Raw genomic sequence first — 25,092 nt, forward strand, 5'->3', positions numbered from 1 at the left:
ATCAAGAAATGGACAATTCACTATTAAACCTCCGAAATAAATTCAAATAGAAGACAGGGACAGCGCTGCCGATTCGTTCATGCGACAGGGCTCCCTGATTGGGTCATATGGTAGTGCTCCCTGATTGGCTCATATGGCTGTGCTCTATGATTGGTTCAGGTGGTAGTGCTTTCTGATTGGTTCATGTTGCAGTTCTCCCTGATTGATTGGTCCATGTGACAGAGCTCCCTGATTGGTTCATGTGACAGTGCTCCCTGATTGATTGGTTCATGTGACAGTGCATTCTGATTGGTTTATGTAGCAGTACTCCCTGTTTGATTGGTTCATGTGGCAGTGCATCCTGATTGGTTCATGTGGCATTGCTTCCTGATTGGTTCATGTGGCAGTGTTCCCTGATTGATTGGTTCATGCGGCAGAGCTCCCTGATTGGTTCATGTGGCAGTGTTCCCTGATTGGTTCATGTGACCGTGCGTCGTGGTTGGTGTATGTAGCAGTGCTGCCTGATTGGTCCGGAGGCGGAGGAAAGCGGCCTGTGGCAGAGGGGGCTGGTCGACGGGGTTGGATTTAGTGTCTGTCCCGCCGCTTTGGTGAAGTTGGATTTGTTTTATCATGGCCGGACGCGGGAAGAGGAAAGCTGCTTCCCGAAGCTCAGAGGTAATGAATGGAGGAAACGTGAGTAAATGCGGAGTTGTCCGCAGTGAGACGTCTTGTAGCAAAATAGCTGTGAATGTAACAAAGTATCCCGGGAACTGAGCAGCTACTGACTGCAACCTGCCTTAGATACATTATTTCACTGATGTTACTAACAATATTGTCTTCCCAAAGGCTGCTCGGGATATTGCACTGAAAACATATATTTTAAAAAAAACTTTTGAAGCAGTTTCTGCTTAAATGCTGGTTTGGCTTGAGTCAGGCCGCCCGCCCCCTTCCACCGCGGGCCTGGCCTGAATTAGTGCGAGGGCTTTATTTTCAGGTTATCCTGTGATATTTTCATCAACAACAACAACAAAACAAGCTGAAATGTTTGTACGAGAGGGAAGGATGAAACAGAATTTCTGATGCCTTTTCGGTGAAAGGTCACGTTCTACCTTTGTTGTAAAAGGTGCAGCATGTTACCTGAAAGAACGTAATCGTACAGCACAGGAGGAGGCCGTTTGGCCCATCAAGCCTGTACCGACACCTTTTGTAAGAGCAATTTGTCCCACTTCTCCCTGCTCTTTTCCCCCAGTCACCCTGCAATTTGTTCATTGGAATTTGCCGCAATCTGCATAATGTCATTTTGGGTTGACACGTGACACCATGTCCAAAATCCAAGATCTGGATTGCAAACTCAGATTGTACCACAGCATAACCACCCTGCCTAGAAAAAAAGACAGACTTGTACTTTTAGACTCCCTAGTCAACACTTTACAAACCCGTGACCTCTACTAGCTAGAAGAACAAGGGCAGCTGACACATGGGAACAAGAGAGAGTAAGGGAGTGAGTGCCATAATGTTAGATTTTCAGGGTGAAAATATGAATAAATAAGCCACTTTATTTAAACCCATAAAAAGTTTGCTGCTGGTTATTCAAATTGTCCACACGCCTAGGGGATTAAGAAACACAAACCTCTTCCTTTTCAAAAATACGCTGATTGTGGGCAATAAGGGAAGGGGTTTCAGTTCTCTGTCACCTCTGTTTGTAACAAGTGCTCATCCTGTATTGGTCCAAACCTTCACACAGCTCTCACCTGTGGCTCTAAGTAGCTGTTAGCGGCCACACCCTGGTAAACCGCTTTGATGGATAGGCCAAACCAGGGTGAGGGCAGCTGTCAGGTCTCCTACCCACTGACTTGGGGATTTCTGTATCCCTGGCATGTGAAGACTGATTCCAATGGACTGAGTGGATGAGTCCAGTCTAAGGCAGAACAGCATCATGTTGTGGAATGTGTCGAGCTCAACAAGACACAGAAGATGCCCTGGTCACCCACTGCATCTGAATCTAACACCAACCATCTCGACTCATCTTGTCACTGGACCATGATAGGTCAGGATGAGAGAGAGGCTGACGATGCTCACTCTAAGCCAAGTCATGCTCTTCACCTTTCTGTTATCTGTAATCCAACTGTCACCAGGCCCATGGCAATGGGCAAGCGACATAGCTGCGGTGTGGATTTACTGGGAGCTTGCACACAGTTGGCTCAGGCCACGGGGTTGTTTTTCCCTGGAAGGAAGCAGGAGTGGAACTTGGCAGCCCCCTGAACCACTGTGTAGCCCTTTTTAGGATCACGCTGGTCACCTCACTAGCCTGAGGAAGGGGCTGAATATTGTCTGCTTCACCTCCCTGGCCAGCTGCCGTCAACACGGTCATAAGTCAATCTCAAAAAAGAAAATATAGATGACACTGGTCACGCATGGTGTATGGAGCATGTGTGCCCTCATGGACAGTGTCGCAGCTGACGTGTCTGAGAGGAAAACTGCTCCTGTTAGTAAAGGGCTAGCTAGGTACAATGCCCAGATCATCACCCTCCGTGAGACTTGCCTACCTGAGGAGGGTCAGCTCAAGGAATTCGTGCAGATTACACGTTCTCTTGGGGCGGCCTGGAAAAGAGAAAAGGTGTGAATCTGACATAAGCTTTGCAGCCGTGAACCATCTTATCAGTAAGTTGAAGTGCCTTCCCATGGGTATGAATGATTGACTGATGGTGCTTAAGCTTGACCTGCATGGCAACAGGCAAGCAACTCTCATCAGTGTGTACGCTCCTATCGTGACTTTGACAAGGTGCCGCACAGGAGGCTGCTCAGTAAGATAAGAGCCCATGGTGTTAGAAGCAAGGTACTAGCATGGATAGAAGATTGGCTGTCTGGCAGGAGGCAGAGAGTGGGGATAAGGGGGTCCTTCTCAGGATGGCAGCCGATGACTGGTGGAGTTCCGCAGGGGTCAGCGTTGGGACCACAACTTTTCACTTTATACATTAATGATCTAGATGAAGGAACTGAGGGAATTCTGGCTAAGTTTGCAGATGATACAAAGATAGGTGGAGAGACAGGTAGTATTGAGGAGGTGGGGAGGCTGCAGAGGGATTTAGACAGGTTAGGAGAATGGGCAAAGAAGTGGCAGATGGAATATAACGTGGGTAAGTGTGAGGTCATGCACTTTGGTAGGAAGAATAGAGGCATGGACTATTTTCTAAATGGGGAGAGAATTCAGAAGTCTGGAGTGCAAAGGGACTTGGGAGTCCTAGTCCAGGATTCTCTTAAGGTTAATTTGCAGGTTGAGTCGGTAGTTAGGAAGGCAAATGCAATGTTGGCATTTATTTTGAGAGGACTAGAATATAAAATCAGGGATGTGCTGCTGAGGCTTTATAAGGCTCTCAGATCACATTTAGAATATTGTGGGCAATTTTGGGCCCCCTATCTCAGGAAGGATGTGCTGGCTCTGGAGAGGGTCCAGAGGAAATTCACAAGAATGATCCCAGGATGAAAGGCTTAACATATGAGGAACGTTTGAGGACTCTGGGTCTATACTTGATGGAGTTAGAAGGATGAGGGGGGATCTGATTGAAACTTACAGAATACTGAAAGGCCTGGATAGAGTGGACGTGGGGAAGATGTTTCCATTAGTAGGAGAGACTAGGACCCAAGGGCACAGCCTCAGAGTAAAGGGAAGACCTTTTAGAACAGAGATGAGGAGAAACTTCTTTAGCCAGAGTGGTGAATCTATGGAATTCATTGCCACAGAAGGCTGTGGAGGCCAGGTCATTAAGTGTATTTAAGAGCAAGATAGATAGGTTCTTGATTGGTAAGGGAATCAAAGATTACGGGGAGAAGGCGGGAGAATGGGTTTGAGAAACTTATCAGCCATGATTGAATGACAGAGTAGACTCTATGGGCCGAATGGCCTAATTTCTGCTCCTATGTCTTATGGTCTTATGACCAACCCTGAGGAAGTGAAGGCTAAGTTCTAAGATGAACTCCACTCCTTGATTGTTTCTGTGCTAAAGTCAGACAAGCTAATCATTCTTGGTGACTACAACACAAGAGTAGGTGCAGATCACCAAGCGTGAGAACGTGTCATCAGAAAAACCAGGGTCAGCAATTGTAACAGCAATGGCCATCCCTTGCTGAAGATGTGAGCTGAGCATGAGCTTAATCACCAACACAGTTTTCTGCCTTCCTAATCACAAGACATCTTGGATGCACCCCCATTCTCTGCATTGGCATCTAATTGACCATGTCATCACCAGACAGAGGGATAGGCAGTATGTGCATGTAATGAAAGACGTGTGGTGCTGACTGCTGGACTGACCACCGTCTTGTCTTATTTCAAAGCTAAGCAGCAAGCTCTATCCCCATAGGCTCCCCCAGGGCATGAAAGACCCAAAATGTCTCAACGTCTCAAAACTCAGACAGGCATTCATGAAGGAATCTCTGAGAAACTCACCTGTGTATAGTGAAAATAGACACACACTTCATTTGAGCATGATTGGGTGACCTTCAGGGATATAGTGTACTCCACTGCTCTAGAGGCCCTTGGCTCTACCTCTCGTAAGCATCAAGATTGTTTTCATTGACCCAATGAGGTAATTCAGAAACTACTGGAGGAGAAACATCACCTCTACAGGGTTTACCTCAATGGCAAGCCATCACCATCTAATTACAATGCCTACCGAAACATCTGTAGGCCTGTCCAATGAAAGCTCTGAGAACTGCAAGACATTTGGCTGAGTCAGAAAGCAGACAAACTCAAGTTATATGTTGACCACAAAGACTGGAAGAGATGCTATGATGCTTTGAAATCTGTCAACGGGCTCCAGCCCTACTGGTTCATCACCATCCCTCAGTGTCAACGGGTCAGCACTGCTCACAGAAAAAGCCCAAATTCCAGAAAGATGGGCAGAGCACTTTAACCACATCCTCAATCGGCCTTCATCCATCAATGAAAAAGCATTTTTTGTGGATGCCTGCCGCAAGTGACCTCAGCTGCTCTCTTGATGACCATTCCATGATGTTAGAAATAATGAACGCAAACAAACTCCTGTCCAGTGGCAAAGCTCCAGGAGCTGATGCTATCCCAGTTAAGTCCACAAGGCTGGAGGTCAATGACTGGTGAAGTAGCTCATTGAACTCTTTCAGTCTGTGGGAGCAAGGAACCATCCTGCATGAATACAAAGATGCCTCCATTGTCCATCTGTACAAGCAGAAAGGAACCCAACAATCATAGACGAATCTCACTGCTCTTCGTTGCCTGTAAAATCTTCACCAGAATCCTTCTGAACCATTTACTACACTCTCTCTCGAGTAGTATCTGCTGCCAGATAGTTTCAGAAAAGGTTGAGGAAGCACTGATAACGTTTGAGCAGTTATAGACAGACAGCTCCAGGAGAAAATGCCAAGAACAGAACTTGGACCTTAACACCATGTTTATTGACTTACCAAAGCCTTTTGACACAGTCAGCCATGAGGGTCTTTGGAAGGTAATGGAGAAATTCACCTGTCCTGAGAACTTCTTCACAATGGTTTGACAGTTCCATGACAGAAGTCACATGGCCTTACAATCAGCATGAGGACAACTGAAGTAATGTACCAGTCTGCTCCAGGAAAGCCCTATCTTTCAGCTCAGTGTTTCAGCCAATGGCCAGAGCCTGTCAGCAGTGGATAAGTTCACTTTCCCTGACAATACACTCTTTCTTGAGCTGTCTATATTGACAACAAATTGCATGCAAAAATTGCCAAAGCAAACGTAGCCTTCAGCAGACTTCGAATATCAGTCTGGGAGTGAAGAACATAAGAAATAAAAGTAAGTCTGCCTACAAAACTGAAAGCGTATAGAGTCCTGAGAACTCTGTTCTACGCATGGGAGACTTTGTATACCAGCATCATACCAGGAAGCTCAACCACTTTCACTTGAGCTGCCTTCAGAAGCTTCTGAAGATCAGACAGCAGGACAAAATACCTGACACTGAGGTGCTCACCCAAGCTGGCATGCCAAGCATCTGCACCATCTTGAGGTGGTCACAACTGAGTTGGTCTGGTCATGTAGCCACAATGCCTGACGCTCCTTTACCAAAGCGAATCTTTTATGGAGAGCTTGAGTCTGGGGTGCACTCTTTGCGGTCAAAGGGAGCGTTACAAGGACACTCTGAAGGCTTCACTCAGGAGTTTTGAAATCGACTTCAACTAACGAGAGCAGCTTGCTCAGGATCGCTGTACCTGGAGTAATCAGATAAAAAGGTGGTGCGGCTGCCTTCGAAAAGTAAACATGTATCAGAGTCAGAGAAATAAAGCTCGAGGGGAAATCCCAAAATCAGCAGCTCATCCAAAACACAATCGCCTGTGGAATCCTGTACTATTCACAGCAGAGCCTTTCAGGCACAGATTGGCCTGAGCACCCACCAGAACCCCACCAAACACCCCAGATGATGAACATGGCCATCTTCACCTCGAGGGTCAAACGAGAAAGGTAACTCCCCTGCGAGGCCAGTGCTACCATCCCTGTTGAGGTGCTGCCTGTCCATCTTGTTAGAGGTTCCCTCCTGTCCTAGAACTGGTTCCTCTGCCCCAAGAATCTGAAGTCCTTTCCTTTTTATATTTTGTATTTCACTTTCTTGATTTGTTCCCTGTCAGATGCTAAAGAACTGATCCAGTACTTTGGGCGTATTACTGCTTGAATCCATTCAGTTCACAGCCGCACCCAAACTGTCTAAAATTATATTTATTTTTTTTTTGCGTGATTTTGTCCTCAGTCGAAGAATCCGGTGCCTGAAGACGGTAAGAAAAACCGAGGAGAGAATATCGGCGTTCCTGAAGAATTACGAAAGGAGGTTCAGCGTCGCTACAAGCTTCCGATGCCGGAAGATTTTTATCACTTCTGGGAATTCTGCGAGAAGCTAAACCCAGGGAATCCGTGTGGTACGTGGCACCCCCCACCCCTCTCGACCTTTCCTGTATCGTGCCCACAACACACCAGTGAGACAAGCCAGACATCTGTGGCTAGCTGTGTGAGAGACCACTCGAGTCCGAGTTTCCAGTAAGCAAAGGCTTTATTCAAGCAAATGCTGGAGAGAGAGAGAGAGCCACAGCCATCTATGGTGCCTCTCCCTGTGGTACAGGCTTTGTAGCACATCTTCATAATGAAAACTAGGAAAATAAGAATTATATTTCTCATTAACTTCTAAACTAACCATGCTATTCTATCAGCAGGTGTTCCTGTTATCACCCCCGCAGCCTTGGGTGCGGCCTTCAGTTCCCCCTTTATCTCCTCCTTGTCCTGTTCAGCAATGAATGTCTGTCTGTGAAAGCTGTTATTGTTACAACTGCTGGGCTAGCCAACTCTGGAACTATCCTTGGTCCAGGAGCCCATCATGCCTATAGTATTGGCTAAATTTCCCATCTTGCTTAGAAAGACATCGCTACGTTTTCTATTCTAAAGCTATTAATGCACGCTTTAATATCAATCTCAATAAAATCGACTCATTTATCCCATTTCAAGAGCATCGGGAGAGGCCAAGGGCGAAAATGGTCCATTCAAGTTGCTCCCCACCACCACTACTAACCGGAGCCAACATTACTATTCTTAAATACAGCCAGCTCAGCACCAAACTGCCTTCCCAATTCACAAAGTTCTGAGTCCCTGCCTGGCTGAACATAAGATAATTATAGTAAGTTTCAGCACAGAGGGAGGCCATTCAGCCCTCTGTACTTATGCTGGTTCTTTGGAATAGCAATTATGCTTAGTCCCAACGCCCCTGTCTTTTGTCCTTGACCCTGTAAGTTCTTCGTCTTTAAGCATTTGTCTAACCCCCCTCGTAATATTATTTATCGAATCCACTTCTAGCACCTTTTTCACATAGAAATGTTCCAGATCCCCCTAACTTTAGTAAACAAATTTTCCCTCCAGGTTTTTCACCGATGATTTTTATATCTATGACCTCTTGTTATTGACCCATTCGCCAACAGGGAATAGCTTTTCTCTTCCTACCCTTACCAAAATGTATCATTGTCTACAAAAATCTCTATTAGCGCCACCCCCCCACCCCGCCCTCTTATTCCAGGACTTCTATTGCACACACTTTTTCTGTAGAACCTTCTTCTCATTTATCCATCTGCACTCTCTTGGTGGACATACAGATGATTCTCATAACGTTATTTGAAGATGCCTTGTCCTGGTCACCTGGCTGACATTTATCGCTCAACCAATATGAAGTGTGCTGTAATTTAGCTGATTTTGGTCAGCGAAGGGATGCTATAGTTAGGGACCAGGCCCTTTAATGAAAGAAGGGTTGACAGTTGGATGGAACTCCTTTTGTTGAGATCATCATTTCCCAGCCCCTTTTCCCCAATGTCCGACTGGAAGTATATGCATGTGGGCAAGATTGTACTGAAGCCGCATGCAGCTGAATAGCCATAGTCACTATGGCCGTGTAGGGAATCAGCCAATATATGCACAGCAAGGCCCCACAAAGAGCATTGATGAGGTAATCAATTTTTTAGCGAAACTGGTTGAGGGATAAAAATTGGCCAGGACACCAGCAAGAACTCCCCTGGTGGTCTTTGAAATACGGCCATGGGATCATTACATTCACCTGGGAGGGTAGACAGGGCCTTGGCTCAACGTTTCACCCAAAAGGCAGCACCACCAGGAGTGTAGCACACCCTCAACACTGCCACTGGGGTGTCTGCCTTGATTTTTGTGCTCAAGCCCTGGGCTGGGCATTGAACCTATAGTCTCCTGGCTCAAAGGTGCTGCCCACAAGAGTGATAAATAAAAGAGGTAGCAAGCTCACTCCCACCCTGAAGTGGGGCGGGTATGATGGAAAGGGGAATGTGCAGTTTATGCAGGAGGATTCCCTTTTAGCAGAGCTAAACTGTTGCTCGTCCTTCTTTTATAATAGAAGCACTGAAGTTGAGCCTTGGACTGCGACTTGTTGGGCCTTTTGATATCCTGGCAGGAAAACCTAAAGGAACAAAAAACCCAGAGCCTAATTACCTGCTGCACTGGCGGTACTTCTATGACCCCCCTGAATTTCAGACCGTCATCAAGGGAGACTCCGAGACTCAGCATCACCTTGGCTATTTCAGGTAATCGTGGCACAGACACGTGACTCTCAGTGGGAGGGGAGGGATAGCCCTGTTTCTATTGAATTGGACTGACTCAACTGAGTCATTGAGGCTTCAGGGATTCTGAAGAAGAAAGCATTCTTGGAATATGGGCCAGGACAGAATTTATTGCTCATCTCTAATTGGCCTTGAGAAGGTGGTGGTGAGCTGCTGCCTTGAACTGCTGCAGTCCATGTGGTTGATTCTTAACTGCCCTCTGAAGAAGGGCAATTAGGGATGGGCAATAAATGCTGGCCCAGCCAGCGATGCTCACATCCCATGAATGAATTTTTTTTTAAAATTCATATGGTGTAGATACACCCACAGTGCTGTTAGGGAGGGAGTTCCAGGATTTTGACCCAGCAACAGTGAAGGAACGACGATATATTTCCAGATCAGGATGGCAAGTGACTTGGATGGGAACTTGCAGGTGGTGGTGTTCCCATCTATCTGCTGCCCTTGTCCTTCTAGATGGTGGAGGTCATGCGTTTGGAAGGTGCTGCTTAAGGAACCTTGGTGAGTTACTGCAGTGCATCTTGTAGATGGTACACACTGTTGCCACTGCGCATTGGTGGTGAAGGGAGTGGATGTTGGAGATGGTGGATGGGGTGCCAATCAAGCGGGCTGCTTTGTCCTGGATGGTGTCGAGCTTGAGTGTTGTTGGAGCTGCACTCGTCCAGGCAAATGGAAAGTATTCCATCACCCGCCAGTGACGATTTTGTATGTGGTGTTTACAGGGATACTCCAGAAGAATTGCCAGTGTTTGTAGGTGCAAACATGGCCAAGAATGGCTGCTCAGTAGTTCAGATGGGAGACAATTTGTTCAGTGCTGTAAAGTAAGTATATTTCAGTTTCTTCGGGATTGGATGTGTTGAGGCAATATAAATATTTTAAAAATGGATGGCGTTTAGAGAATTGCTGAAATTTAGTTCAAGGAACAGAATGTAACAGCCTCTTGTTTAGTGGGTAGCACACTTGGTTCAAAGTCAGAAAATCATATGTTCAAGTCCGACTCCAGAGAGTCTAGACTATCACTCCAGTCCAGTGTTGAAGGAGTGCTGCATGGTCAGAGGCATCTTTCAGATGAGACACTTTTTTTTTAAAAAAAAGGCCCTGTCTGCCATGGCAGTAATCCTACAACACTATTTCAGAGAGCAGGTAAGTTCTCTCTGGTGTCTTGGCCAATATTTCATCCCTCAACCAACATTACTAAAACTAGTTATGTGTCACATTGCTGTTTTGGGAGCCTACGGTGTTCAAATTCGCTGCAGAGTTTCCTACACTGCAATGGTGACTACACTTCAGAAATACTTAAATTGACTGTTAAAGCTCTTTGGGATCTCCTGAGGTCTTGAAAGATGCTATATAAATGCAAGTTCTTTCTGCCTTTGAAGGAATGATGCATTTTTCCAGTTGCAAGGCTGCAAACAGGCCGAACAAGCAGGTCTTTTCTGCACTTAGGCAAGAAGAATGTGTTCATATGTGGTTGTCAGAAAGGAAAGGAAAAATAAATGTGTACTTGGTATTGGGTAAGAAGTAGAGCAACTTCTTACCCAATACGAAGTACACATTTATTTTTCCTTTCCTTTCTGACAACCACATATGAACACATTCTTCTTGCCTAAGTGCAGAAAAGACCTAGTTTGACACAACTTGATAAGAGTCAACCACTTTGATGCAGAACTGTAGTCAAATATGTTCAGACTGGGTAAGTTCACTAGATTTCCCTCCCTAGACAATAGTAATACTAACATACGAATTAGGGGCAGGAATCGGCCACTTGGTCCTTGGAGCCTGCTCCGCCATTCAATAAGATCATGGCTAATCTGACTGTATCCTCCTGCCTACCCCCGGTAACCCTTCACCCCCTTGTTTATCAAAAGCCTGTCTAGCTCTGCCTTGAAAATATTTAAAGACTCTGCTCCTACTGCCTTTTGAGGGAGAGAGTTCCAAAGACCCTCTACCCTCTGAGAGATAAACTTTCTTCTCATCTGTCTTTAATGGGTGAATCCTTATTTTTAAACAGTGACACCTGGTTACAGATTCTCCCACAAGAGGAAACATCCTTTCCACATCCGCCCTGTCAAGACTCTTCAGGATCTTATATGTTTCAATCAAGTCACCCCTTACTCTCCTAAACTCCAGCGGATACAAGCCTAACCTGTCCAACCTTTCCTCATAAGACAACCTGCCTATTCCTGGTATTAGTTTAGTTAAACCTTCTCAACTGTTTCTAATACATTTACATCCTTCCTTAAATAAGGAGACCAATACTGTACACAATACTCCAGGTGTGGTCTCACCAGTGCCCTGTACAACTGAAGCATAACCTCCTTACTTTTGTAATCAATTCCCCTCACAATAAACAACAACATTCCATTAGCTTTCCTAATTACTTGCTGTACCTGCACACTAACCTTTTGTGATTCGTGCACTAGGACACCCAGATTCCTCTGCATCTCAGAGCTCTGCAACCTCTCACCATTTAGATAATATGCTTTTATTTTATTCTTCCCATCCAAATGGGCAATTTCATATTTGCCAGATCTTTGCCCACTCACTTGACCTACCTATGTCCCTTTTGTAGCCTTCTAATGTGTTCTTTGCAACTTACTTTCCTACCTATCTTTGTATCAGCAGAAAATTTAGCAACCATACCTTCAGTCCCTTTATGCAAGTCATTTATACACATTGCAAAAAGTTGAGGGCCCAGCACTAGTTACATCCGAGCCGGATTTTTATGACCAGCACAACAGCTTCAGAGTCATTTCTTTTTATATCAGCTTTTTATTTCCAGCCTTTTTTAAACTGAGTTCACATTTTCAAACTGCCTGTGGTGGGATTTGAACCCTCGTTCTCTCAATTATTAGTCCGATCCTCTGCATTATTAACTGTCTAACATAACCGCTACCCTCTACTACACTTTTAGTATTTTGAGCAAAAGTTTTTGTCATTAATAACTGTTTTTTTCCTCTTTTGGTGGGAACCCATCTGGACCAGAAGAGCATTGTGAACTTGTTGCACTGTGGGGCAAAGTTCTGTCAATGTTCAGCGCTTCTGGCCCTGAGGTTTTTTTTTGAGGGAGAGACTCTAGGTCCGGTTGTGGGGTCGGGGGAAGGGGCTCCCCAAGGGAAGTGGTGTGAAGGGCTGCACGTGGCCTTTTACATTGTCTCTTTGCGGGCTCAGCTGCTCCGACCAGCCTGGAATTTCGGAGCCTCTCCTGTTTTAGACCTCCCATAGCTTTAGCCTTTATTTTGATGCGGTGGAGGGGATTGGGGAGGGGGGGGGTGATAATTGAATGAAAATTGTAGCAGAATGTTTCTAAGTTTAGCTGTTCTCCCTTTTTGTTTTTCTTCTCTTTTCCCACCCCCCACCCCACCCCCCCACCCCCCACCCCGTGCCACTTTTGGTTTCCAGCCTCCTTTTGTCCAGAAGACTGAAGGAAATGAGTAATAAAAGTCAGAGCAGTGTTTTGAAAGAGCTCGAGTCGAAACTGACTGCGGTAGCGAAGAAATTAGGTTATTCCCTAGAGCAAAAAACTAAAGAAATGAAACAAAGAGATAGGAAGGTAAGCTCTTGTACCGTACTTCCAGAACATTCCCTAGATATGGCATTATGTTTCTGGTTATTTGTGATCCCCCCCCCACCCCTGCCTGTAATCCACTGTCTGGAAACATTCAGGGTAAAATTTAACTGTGGCGGGAAGCACTGACCTGGTGTTGGGGAACTGGCTACCTTTCATCCTCTGGACCTTACTGCCTCTTTTCACAGACTTCAATTGGACGTTGATCTACTAACCACCTCTAAAGTGCTGCCCCCAGAGTTGGATTTCACCCCATCTAATTTTCCTGCCACCACCGCCCCCCCCCCACCATTTCCCCTAAAACCTTCCCTTTTTACCCCTACCAATTTCTGTCCCTTCTCCCAACCCCTCCGCCAAGCCCATGACTGTTCTATGACTGCCTGTTGCCGTCTGAAACGAATGATCATTCATTGCGTGCAAGCCCACATAGTGAACGACTGGGGGAATGCTGCGCAGTCTTTTGGGCGAGATGCTAAGCCGTGGTACCATCTGCCCATCTCAGGTGGATGCAAAAGAACCTGCAGTGCTATTTTAAAGTAAAGCAGGGGAGTTCTCCCTGGCCCCCCTAGCCAATATTTATCCCTCAACCAACATCATTGAAACACACCTGGAAAATGCTAGAAATACTCAGCAGGTCAGGCAGCATCTGTGGAGAGAAACAAGTTAACATTTCAGAGCAATGATGGCCCTTTGCCAGAACTGAGGAAAGGTATAGAAATGGAAATAGGAATTCCAGCATTGGCTTTTGACTGACATACTTGGACTCTGTAGCTCCTGTGTCTAGAAACACAAGAGGCAGACAAAGTACCCCATTCTCTCCTGTCCACAGCCAGTGTGTCTTTCCAGCATCTATTGACCAGATCTCGACTGAAATGTCCGGGTGCCAGTTCATATGAGTCGTCGTCCTCTTATGTCTGACAGGAGCCCACTGCATGACCTAATGTGCAGACAGCAATGACCTGAAGTCGGGTGACATGGCAAGTCAGCTGAAGCACCTTTTGCAGTTGATATCGTAGAGGACTTCTGGGCCGGTCCATTAATATCCAGGGACAAAGAGCTCAGTGCGAGAATAGGTAAAGCATCATCAGCTTTCAGCAAACCAAAAAAGATTTGGAACAGTGAAAAGCTTTCCATGAAAACAAAGCTCAGGTTCTACAGTGCAAATGTGCTCTCCACTCTCCAATATGTGAAACTTGGAACCTGAAAACCTGCCAAGAAAGGAAACTGGATGCCTTTAATACCCGGTGTCTTCAAAGGATTCTAGGTGTACGCTGGTGGAATTTTACATACCCAAAACTGAAGTTAGAAAGCATTCAGAACAGCCTCCAGGTTCATCCATCATCTTGCTTTGCATCGGTATTTAATTCCATTTCTATCAGTTGTGATGAAGGGTCATCAACAGCCTGAAACATTAACATACAAATTAGGAGCAGGAGTAGGCCATTCAGCCTCTCGAGCCTGCTATACCATTCAACCAGACCGTGGCTGATCTCTCGCGCGCGCTCGCTCGCTCTCTCTTTCCCCACCCCCCACACAGATGCTGTCTGACCTCCTGAGCATTTCCAGCATTTTCTATCTTTTTTATTTCAGATACCCGCAGTATTTTGCTTTTGTGATTGAAGATACAAACTATCTGGTCATTGTCACATTACTGTCTCGAGTAGGCTGCCACTTTTCCTCCATTATGACAGTGACCGTGCCTCAAAAGCACTTGACTGGGTTGTAAAGTGACTTTGAGACATCTTGTCCTCTGGGCAGGCCTGGTTGATCAGCGGTGGGGGACAAGGGCAGAGCAGGTAATGGAGAGGAGTCAGGATCTCGCGGCAAGTCTGATTCTTTCTTCAGCCAAGGTTCAGATAATTGCTTTCCGACATGGATATGTTGAAAGAGCGGCCGAACTATGGCCCATTTTTCTTTCCTGAGCCCTACCCTGAGTGTGTGCCGAGACCGGTTAATCATGACTTTATGATACTCCCAAATGGTCTGGTTTGAAGCAAGTCTTTGTAAGATTTGGGATGGAAGGGAAGCAGCTCAGAACAGCTCCAGGGAATGTCTGGTATTCCTTGCTGGCTCTTTTTATATAAAATACAATGGGTTCTGCGTGAGGCCTTTTTTTTTTAAAAAGAAAAGCACTATTTCCTGCAATTGGATACAAAGAGGTGACTTTCTTATTTCTGATCAATAACATGCCAATATGTTGTTGGAAATTGACCGTTGTGATGGTTACAATAAGTCAGGGAACGTAAGGCCGGCAACACTATACTATGTAAAATTATAAGTGTATGTCACCTTTAAGACTACATAAAGTCACCTTCCTGTCAATTGACTGAGGTCTGATGTCAACATTTACTTGAAAGCTGCTTCCATTAAGATTTTGATGTGTACAGACATCAAATGAAAATTGTGCGCCTGGGAACAGGCCCAAACGGGTCTGTGCAAGAAATAGGAGCTATAGTAGGCCGTATGGGCCATCGAGCCTGCTCCCTCGTTTGGTACGATTGCGGCTGACCTCAGGCTTCAGCTCCATTTTCCTGCCCGCTCATCGTAGCCCTTAATTCCCTGAGACACCCAAAAAATCTGTCTATCCCGGCCTTAAACGGATTCAACGATGGAGCATCCACAGTCCTCTGGGGTAGAGAATTCCAAAAGATTCACAACCCTTGGAGCGAAGTAACTCCCACCCGAGCCTCCTCTACTGCAACGATCTGCTTCCAGACCCCTTTTACTCCCTATGTCTCCAGGACACTGCAGCCCTCCGGTATTCCCTTTCCGTAATTTGTGAAGTGCGACACACATTTGTGAGACGCGCACGGAAATGTGTCCAAGACTTGGAAATGTCTGCTAATCATCTAAAGCTTTTACAAGTACGGTGTAGCTCTTGTGTAGTGCACGCCTCGCATACAAGACGCTGCACAGCAGACGTTCGGTTTTCTTAACGATGTGAACCAATCTTTTTAATTGACCTCCAGCCTGAAATTTGCAAATATTACAACGGCCTCCCCTATCCCCAAGAACTTGTATTTAGCTGCAGTTGTCAGGATTTACTTGCAAAGGGCAGCGTGTGTGGAAAGTGCACGGTGAGTTGGCAGCATACACATTGTGGCTGTGCTTCAGACCCCAGCAATGTCACGAGAGATTCACGGATGCTTTGAATCTAATGTGCATTGCCTTCAGGCTGTGCTCGTGGCACAAAATTCTGCCGCACATTCTTTGGCAGAATGGTGGTGATTTTAAAAAATAAACCTCTTGCTTCACTAACTCTTGAATCTTTGCCATAAGTCACATCACATGAAAGAGTTTTTAAGACGTAAGCATCACTGGCAAGGCCAGCATTTGTTATCCATCCCTAATTGCCCTTGAACTGAGTGGCTTGCTAGACCATTTCAGAGGGCAGTTGAAAGTCAAGCACATTGCCATGAGTCTGGAGCTGCATGTAGGCCAGACCAGGTAAGGATGGCAGATTTCCTCCCCTAAAGGACATAAGTGAACCAGATGGGTTTCTATCATGGTCACCATTACTGAGACTAACTTTCACTTCCAGATTTGATCAATTGAATGTAAATTCCACCAGCTGCCGTGACGGGATTTGAACGCATGACCCCAAAGCATTAGCCCGGGTCTCTGGATTACTGGTCTCGTGATATTACCACTACACCGCCATCTTTCCCCCTCCCGCCCCAACACTGCCGGTGTTACACTAACCTACCTTTGATCACAGGTGCAGTTACTAAACAAAGCTGTTGGCCCTCCAGTCTTGTGTCTTTGCGACGTTATCATTTCTCTAACCTGATTAATGTTCTGTCAGTGCAGCAGGATGCAGTTGATGTTTGTTCAATGGAGGAACAATTTGTGCAGTTCAACGTTTAGTTAAACATTCATGCGTTGTTTCGGAATCAGTGTGACCTTTTTACGTTGCAGAGTATCTCATCTATCTTTTGTTTCTAGGTTGCTGCCAGAACTTTTCATGGTGCTGGTTTGGTTGTCCCAATAGATAAAACCGGTGTAGGTTACCGGGAGCTCCCTGAGACCGATGGTACGTCTGTATTATTCTTTACCCTCCCCCTTTATAAATTGCAATGGAAAGTCATTGACTGGTGTACTCTTGCTCTTCTCATTATTAACTTTCGGAGCTCAGAAATCAGTTAGGTTGACTTCAGTTTCCATGTGATGAGTAAAAAGCTCTAGGAATAGAATAGAGGCATCTTAGCGTGGCATGTTCTGAATTGGAATGGAAAACTAGAGTCATGACAGCAGCGAAGAAGGCCATTTGGCCCCTCCATCAATCCGGTCTATCCCATCCCCACATCTCCGTCACTCTGCAAGTCGACTTCCCTCGACTTCCCATCCAGTTACCCTTTCGAAATCACAGATCGTCCCTGCTTCTGCCACCCTCCTAGGCACCAGATTCCAGGTCATTACCTTCTGCTGTATTTTAAAGTCCATCCCTGCATATCTTATCCCAAAACCTTAAATCTGTGCCCTCCAGTCCTTGTACCATCAGCTAATGGGAATGGCTTTTCTTTGCCTACCTTGTCTAAGCTTGTCACAACCTTGTACACCTCTATTCAGTCTCCTTTTCTCCAAGGAGAACAACGCCAGCTTCTCCAACCAAATCTTGTAACTAAAATCCCTCATCCCTGTGTAGGGGGTTCCCCTTTGCCCTCAGAGACCCTCCCCACACTCACGTTCGTGACACCAGATTCACCAGTGTATGGCTTGAACAGGATGACCAGCAAGTCAAGTTTCTTCTGATAATTCACAATCGCTTTATTCCATTTCCCACAACCCCAAATTTAAAACAACCTATTCCCAGTACCCAACACAAAGTCACCATGTGTCGGTTAAAACTTACAAAAACGCAGGCTAAACACCACATCCTGTCCTGAATCCTTAAGGGAAGAAAAACCCCACTCAGACCAAAAACACCATGATTTCGCTCCAAAGCTTCACAAAACGTTCGGACCAATATCACTACGATAAAGGGGTCCTGACAGACTCGAAAGGTTAACTCTGTCTTTCGCTTCACAGATACTGTTTTTCCCGCATTTTCTGTTTTTGTTTCAATATCACTATGATATGGCTGGAAACATTTACAATCCCCCAACATGGCTGACTTGTCCGGTATCGACTATAGGCCTGAGTCAAGGTGACCCAACTTGACCCTTCTTCCAACAGCAGCCCTGATACTCAGACCTGCTCTGCTTTTATAATAATTTAACTCGGGCATGGCAAAACATATTTCCTGTTGTTCCAACATCCAGTTTGTTGATTCCACGCAAAGTGCAGACAAATGTCATCAGCTCCTGCTGGTTGAAACATGGGAGATGTATCCAGACGAATAGTACCAGTTCTCATTGCTTGAGCAATTCTCCTGCTGTTTGAGGTGGCACAGTAACAGCACCTGGCTCCAAAGTTAATGAGGGTTTGAATGACCCTGTTCCCGTACTATTGTCTGTGGTGGTTGAATAATTCCTTGAGTGTATTGTATTGATGATTTGTCCTTTGTGCCATTCTATTGGGTAATCAGACTTCTAGATCGTGGTTGTGAATGTGCAAACCCTTTTTGATGAGTCACTGTGTTTTCACTAAATGTCCGAATTAACCCCTTGCTGCCCAGCCCTGTACTGCAGCTTAGCATTTTGAAATTTATATTTCCAATCATGTGTGGTGACCAGACTAGGTACAGCGCTCTAGATATGGCCTAGCCAGAGCTTTATAAAGGTTCAGCATTACTTCCCTGCTTTTGTGCGTTGTTCTTGTTCTGCTGAATTATGAGAGTCGATGGTGTAGCGCCATTTTATTTAAATGTCTGATTGGCTTCCGTGAAGCACCTTGGGGTTTTTTTTGATGTTTAAAGTTGTTATATAAATGCAAAAATTCTTGTAGATCTCTTCCCTGTCCCTAAACATTCCAAGGATGCTGAGGGCAGTTGCAGTCCCCCTCCTTAATCGTTACCCAGCTTGAAATCATGAATAATTCAGCATAGAATGGAGAGTTGGGCGTGAGATCTCCCAGGTCTGCCTAGGGCAATACAGCCCCTTCTTTTTCCCTTCATCTTCACAGCTCAGGCGATACTAAGGATTTATTTGTAATGTTTTGTGTCGTCAGCCATGGTTCCGTGGTTAGCACTCTCACCTCTCTCTCTCTCTCTCTCAGCCGGACGATTTGCGGGTTCAAGCACCAGCTCCAGAGACTTGGGCTGACACCCCTTTGTTATAAGGTGCTGTCTTTCAAAAGAGACGTTAAACCGAGGCCCTGTCTGTCCTTTCACGTGGATGTAAAATATCCCACCGAGGCTCTTTCAAAGGGGAGTTTTCCCTGGCGCTCTGGTTGATATTTATCCCTTAGCCACCACAGTGCCGTTTGTGGGATTTTTGCTGTGTAACACATTGGCTGCCACGTTTCTTACGTTAAAGCGATATCTATACTTCGGTTGTGCTTCATTGGCTGCAAGGTTCTTTTTGAGGTTATGAAAGGCGCTATATAAATGTAAGTTTTTCTTAAACTACCTTTTTTAAGAGATGTGCAGGAATGATGTACAATTTTCCTTCCATCCTGTGATTAGGAGAAATAATCAGTGTCGTCTTTTCCCAAAAAAAAACCCAATAGGAAGTCTTAAAAAGATCTGTAAAGCAATTGTGGAAGCACCGACTGATGAAGCTCGGATTAAAGCTTTTGCCCCAATCCAAGAAATAATAACCTACGTTCAGTTTGCGAATGATGAATGTGACTATGGAATGGGATACGAACTAGGAATTGATCTCTTCTGTTACGGGTCCCACGTGAGTATATGCAAATGGAGTTCAGCATTGATTTTTTTTTTTTAAACCGTGTGAAAGTTAAACGCATAAATATAGGTGCCTGAGGTAGTTCAGCAGCTTCAAGATGACCCCCACCCTCCTCCAGAATCTCTCAGTGCAGAAAAGGCCCTTCGGCCCATCGAGTCTGCACCGACTGGTGAGAAACACCTGACCTACCTACCTAATCCCATTTGCCAGCACTTGGCCCGTAGCCTTGAATGTTATGACGACCCCCATCCCAACCCCAACCCACACTCGCCCTTTGTTTAACTATCTTCCCTTTGGCTGGGATAGCCAAAGCGCGCACACTTACATTCCGACAGGTTTCTCTGCCCAAACCCATGACCTCCTCTACTTCGGACAGCAGGCAGAGGGGAACGCTAGTATCTCTGATTCCCTGCTGGATCTCGCACACCATCATGCATTGCCTATCTCTGCATCGCCGCTGGGTCGGAATCCTGGGGCTCCCTGTCTTCCAGCACTGTTGGAGCACCTTAACCAGAGGAGGCTCACCACCAGCATCGAGACAAACTATAACTAGGCAGTGAATGCTGGCCTTGCTAGTGACACCCATATTCCAAATATTAATTAAGTACAAAATCAGTTGAGAATTTGAATTTTGCCTGGTATGGAATTATGTGGAGACTCCCAACCCGAACTGTTTCCCCCCCCCCCCACCCCACCACACACACACACACACACACACACACACACACACACACACACACACACACACACACACACACACACACACACACACACACACACACTGACCATCAAGGGCAATATGCGAAATTGACATGAGCTAATTTCTCATCTACCTCAATTCTCCATGACTTGACTAATCCCCAGGGACTGAGAACAAACGGGCTACCTCGGCTAACAAGCTATATACCATCCTGACTCGGAAATATATCACCATTCCTTCACTGTCACTGGGTCAAAATCCTGAAGCTCCCTCCCTAACAGCACTGTGGGTGTACCTACACCACATGGACTGCAGCGGTTCTGGAAGGCAGCTCACCACCACCTTCTCAAGGGCAATGAGTGCTGACCCAGCCAGTGAAGCCCACATCCTGTGAACGAATTGGGGGGGGGGGGGGTCTCTTCATATTGTTTTGCTTCAGCTGCAGTTGTGCCAAGAAACCTGGATATCCACTAAGTTTTCCTCTTGCATCCCTCCCTAACACCATGCCATTAAAACAAAAGGTGATTTCATATCAAGACTAATTAAGAACTTAGAAAGATGAGGTGGATGAGCCCCTCCAGCCTGCTCCTGCAATTTAGTAAGATCATGGCAGATGTTCTGCCTCAACTTCACTTTCCTGCCCACTCCCCAGATTCCTTGATTCGCTGATAGATCAAAATCTGTCTCTCAGCCTTGAATACAGTCAACAATGGAGCATCCACAACCCTCTAGGGTAAAAAAAAAAAATTTCCGAAGATTCATGACGCTCTGAGTGAAGAAATTTCTCATTCCTGAATGATCGGCCCCTTTGTCAGAGGCTGTGCCCCATGTTGGAGATTCCCAGATAAGAGCAGCAGTCCCTGAGCTTCTATCCTGTCAAAATCCATTCAAAATCTTGTATGTTTCAATTCGTCTAAGCTCCAGAGAATATAAGCCCAATTTACTCAGCCTCTCATGATAAACCCTCTCATCGCAGGAACTAATCTAGTGAACCTTCACTCTGTCACTTCCGAGGCAAGTATATCCTTCCTTGGATGTGGAGACCAAGGCTGTGTGAACTGAACTAAAGCTTTGGTAAGACCACACCTGTACGATGTGCAAGACCTTTCTTATTTTTGTTCTCTGGTCTCCTAGCAGTAAAGGCCAACTTGCAATTTGCCTTCCTTACTGCTTGCTGTACCTTCATGCTAACTTTGAATGACAGAGAGAAACATAATGTTTAAAAGTTTCAAGCCTTTTTTTAAAAAAAAAATATTCTGCTTTTCTATTCTTGCTACTGGAGTACATAACCTTACACTTCCACGCATTATACTCCATCTGCCTCCTTGTTGCCCAATCACTTAACCTCACTATATCTCTTTGTGTTCTCCACAAAACTCTCATTCCCACCTAGCTGCAGCGAGCCTGGACACATTACTCTTGGTCTCTTCGTCTAAGCCATTGATATGGATGGTAAATAGCTGAGGCCCCAGCACTACTTGGTCTGTAAACTTGAAAGTGTCCCATTTTTCCCCTCCCCTGCTTCCTGTCAATTAACCAATCCTCCAGCCATGCTAGCATGATACCCCCTATTTAATGAGCCTTTATCTAGCGCATTAACCTTTGGTGTGGAACCTTACTGAATGCTGTGTAACCCTTCATTAGAAAGGCAAAAAAACCTGTTCAGAGTTCCTGATTTCATAGAACCATAGAACACTACAGCACAGAAAACAGGCCATTCGGCCCTTCTAGTCTGTGCCAAAATATTATTCGGCTAATCCCATAGACCTGCACCTAGTCCATAACCCTTCAGACCTCTCTCATCCATGTATCTATCCAATTTATTCTTAAAACTTAAGACTGAGCCCGCATTTACCACGTCAGATGGTAGCTCGTTCCACACTCTCACCACTCTCTGAGTGAAGAAGTTCCCCTAATGTTTCCCCTAAACCTTTCCCCTTTCACCCTAAAGCCATGTCCTCTCATGTTTATTTCTCTTAATATAAGTGGAAAGAGCCTATTCGCATTTACTCTGTCTATACCCCTCATTTTTTAAACTTCTATCATATCTCCCCTCATTCTTCTACGCTCCAAGGAATAAAGTCCTAACCTGTTTAATCTTTCCCTGTAACTCAACTCCTTAAGACCCGACAACATCCTAGTAAAATTTCATTGCTGCTCAGAGCTTAGGAGGAGGTAGGTGGGTGGGTGGGTGACACACCATTGGAAGCTCAATCATATTCCCAGCCCAATTCTACTCTCTGCAGCTCTGGGTTGCCTTTACCAGTGCTGCTTAAATTGATTAGTTGCCAAGCTGCTTGAGCTGTGGCTTAATCACAGGTAGTTTGATGATGATGATATTACTCCCAGTGGAAAACATTGGCAGTTGTACAAGATGAAATTTCAGCATTAAGCCACACAACAGGATTAGTCATATTCCTGAAGAGGGTGGGGGGGAACCAAAGTGGATGACATGCTTGAAGGAATCTCAAGAGGTCTCTCTTCTCTATAGATGCAATTTTTTAAGAAGTCTGAAGGCTGTTAGATATTGAAGCAGTCAGTGTCTGCACACAAGAAGACCTGGGCAGCATTTGGGCTTAGGCTGAAAAGGGGCAAGTAACGTTTGTGCCACATGTGCCAGCAATGACTATCTCGGACAAGAGAGAATCTGACCATTTCTCCTTGACAATTAACGGCATTGCCATTTCTGAATCCTCCACATCCAGAGAGTTACCATTGACCAGAAGCTTAATTGGTCCAGTAACATTAATATTGTGGCTACAAAAGCAGCTGGGAATCTTGCAGCGAGTAATTCGCCTCCTGATTCCCCAAAGTCTGTCCATTCCCATCTACAAGGCACAAGTCAGGATTTTGATGGCAGACTCCCCACTTGCCTGGATGAGTGCAGCGCCAACAACACTTGAAGCTTGACACCACCTGGGACAAAGCAGTCCACTTGATTGGCTTCACATCCACCACCTCCAACTTTCACTCCCTCCCAGCGCCACCACAGTGACAGCAGTGTATACTGTCTACAAGAAGCGCTGCAGCAAATCACCAAGGCTCCTTCGACAGCACCTTCCAAACCCGCGACTACTTAGGTCAAGGACAGCAAGGTCATGGGGGGCACCATCGCACCTGCAAGTTCCCCTCCAAGTCACAACCGTCCAGGCTTGGAATTAAATCTTATTCCCTCAGTGTTGCTGGGCCCTCCCCTATTTTCACCATCCAGGCTGCAACAATTCAAGAAGGCAACTCAGCACCACTTTCTCGCGGGCAATTAGAGATGGGGCAATAAATGCTGAACTTGCCCACGTTCCAATAAGTGAATGATTGATGTGTTTTTTTAAAGATCAGCTCCACCACCGGACCTGAGCACACAATCCAGGTTGCCTCACCAGTGCAAGGGTTTTATGTTGATGGAAGTGCTAGCTTTCATATAGACTGAGTACAACGGTAACTGTCTATTCTGTCTGGGTGCCCCACAAATAAATCACTGCAGGGAGCCCTCACTTAAGGTTATGGTTGCCTTCCTGAAAATTGTAACCTTAAGTGAAAGTACTTTAAGCGAATCACAGTTTCCCATGGGAATCAGTGTTAGAGCTAGAGTTTGGTTTTCTGGGTGACAAAAAGGACCTATGTACAAGCTGAAATACTGTACTGTACGTATACAGCACCTGACACAATGTTAAAGAGTTACATTCACCTCGTGATTTTAGATTGACCAGGCTCCATCTAGTGGCAGACGTCAGTTGGTGCAGGAAGCTGCTGGAATCCTGGGACCACCTGCACTGCCTAACCTCTGCCACTAGATGGAGCCCTGGAGCTTTGGTTCAGAGCCAACAATGAAGCCAGGAGCGGAATAGCTGAAAACACCCTGGGTAAGAACAGGGGGCAGGAGCTTGCGGGGGTTGGGGTCAAGCCCGAGGGCACAGCTCGATGAGGGAGGCAGGCAGTAGAGTAATGTCAGCTTGTGGGGGGGAGGTGTGGTTAGGCCGGAGAATAAGAGGAAGTCTGTGGCAAATGACTTTAAAATTAAATTGGCAACGTTAAACAAAAATACTGGCATGACTTTGTTAAGGAGGACTTACCGCATCTCTTTAGGATTATGGTTCTTTCACAAATGTACTTTCTTCTATCGCTTCCTTTTACAGTACTTTCACAAAGTAGTGCAGCAGTTGTTACCGTTGGCCTACAAGCTCCTGAAGAGGCACCTATTTGCTGAGATTATTGAGGTTCACTTGGCCAACAGGAATTGGGATGATCTGGACCAACTGAATGCTTGATTTTTTTTTGCCAAAACAAGATTGTGGATGTTTACAAAGTATTGAATTCACAAACTTAGTGCATAAGCTAGAATGTTTTGTCTGAATTGTAATTTGTGTATTTTCAATAATGAATGTAGTGTCTTTTTTTTTTACTACAATAAAGATCCTTTGCTGTTGTTCCTGAAGGTTTAGGATAGTACAGAGTCCTGTAGCTTTACCATTAGTGATACACATACTACTGTACAGACTTCCCTCTGAAGAATATGTACTGGTTTCAATTTACTGGTGCTTGAATGTTATTAATCTCTTCCTACATATCCCCCAAATCCTGCAAGTGATTAACAAAAAGTAATAACTCGCATTATTACAGAAAAAGATCTTGCTTTTCCAAGGCAGGGTGAGCTGGAACTTTAATCCTGCTATCTAGTGAACAGCAATAGGTTCAAAACATTATCTTGTGAAACATTAGGATTGCATCAATGGTGCCTGCTTATCGGTTAAACTACTCTGTATGTAATGGAGTACAAACCATAGCAAAGAGGTCATTCAGCTCATGGTGTCTACATCAGCTGAAAAAAACAAGCCACCCATTTTTAATCCCACTTTCCAGAACCTGGTCCATAGCCTTGTAGGTTACAGCACTTCAGATGTAGATCCAGGGACCTTTTAAATGAGTTGAGCGTTTCAGCCTAAACC

At 45.4% G+C, this 25,092-nt stretch overlaps 1 protein-coding gene across 3 annotated transcripts; it reads left to right on the forward strand.

Moving 5' to 3' along the window:
* The first annotated feature begins 496 nt into the window (after positions 1-496).
* On the forward strand, positions 497-24,581 carry LOC121276879 (histone PARylation factor 1). 3 transcript variants are annotated; one of them, XM_041185483.1, is made up of 8 exons: positions 497-654; positions 6,726-6,891; positions 8,874-9,060; positions 9,816-9,914; positions 12,496-12,646; positions 16,607-16,694; positions 19,271-19,443; positions 24,283-24,581. In XM_041185483.1, the coding sequence occupies exons 1-8, from the start codon at positions 610-612 to the stop codon at positions 24,412-24,414; spliced, it is 1,041 nt and encodes a 346-aa protein (XP_041041417.1). In that variant the 5' UTR covers positions 497-609; the 3' UTR covers positions 24,415-24,581. The 3 variants fall into 3 exon arrangements, with proteins under 3 accessions (XP_041041417.1, XP_041041416.1, XP_041041415.1); XM_041185482.1 differs by having other exon boundaries at positions 511-672; positions 12,511-12,646; XM_041185481.1 differs by having other exon boundaries at positions 512-672.
* The last annotated feature ends 511 nt before the right edge of the window (positions 24,582-25,092 follow it).

The sequence above is a fragment of the Carcharodon carcharias genome, chromosome 4 (genome assembly GCF_017639515.1).
Source record: "Carcharodon carcharias isolate sCarCar2 chromosome 4, sCarCar2.pri, whole genome shotgun sequence".
NCBI lineage: Eukaryota > Metazoa > Chordata > Chondrichthyes > Lamniformes > Lamnidae > Carcharodon > Carcharodon carcharias.

What these genes read in the sequence shown, in the direction of transcription:
- LOC121276879 (XM_041185481.1), top strand. Translation starts at nt 610, where the DNA reads ATGGCCGGACGCGGGAAGAGGAAAGCTGCTTCCCGAAGCTCAGAGGTA. An exon ending in CATCACCTTGGCTATTTCAG is followed by an intron (nt 9,061 to 9,815) that starts GTAATCGTGGCA and finishes TGGTGTTTACAG; the next exon opens with GGATACTCCAGAAGAATTGC. An exon ending in AATTTGTTCAGTGCTGTAAA is followed by an intron (nt 9,915 to 12,495) that starts GTAAGTATATTT and finishes TTTGGTTTCCAG; the next exon opens with CCTCCTTTTGTCCAGAAGAC.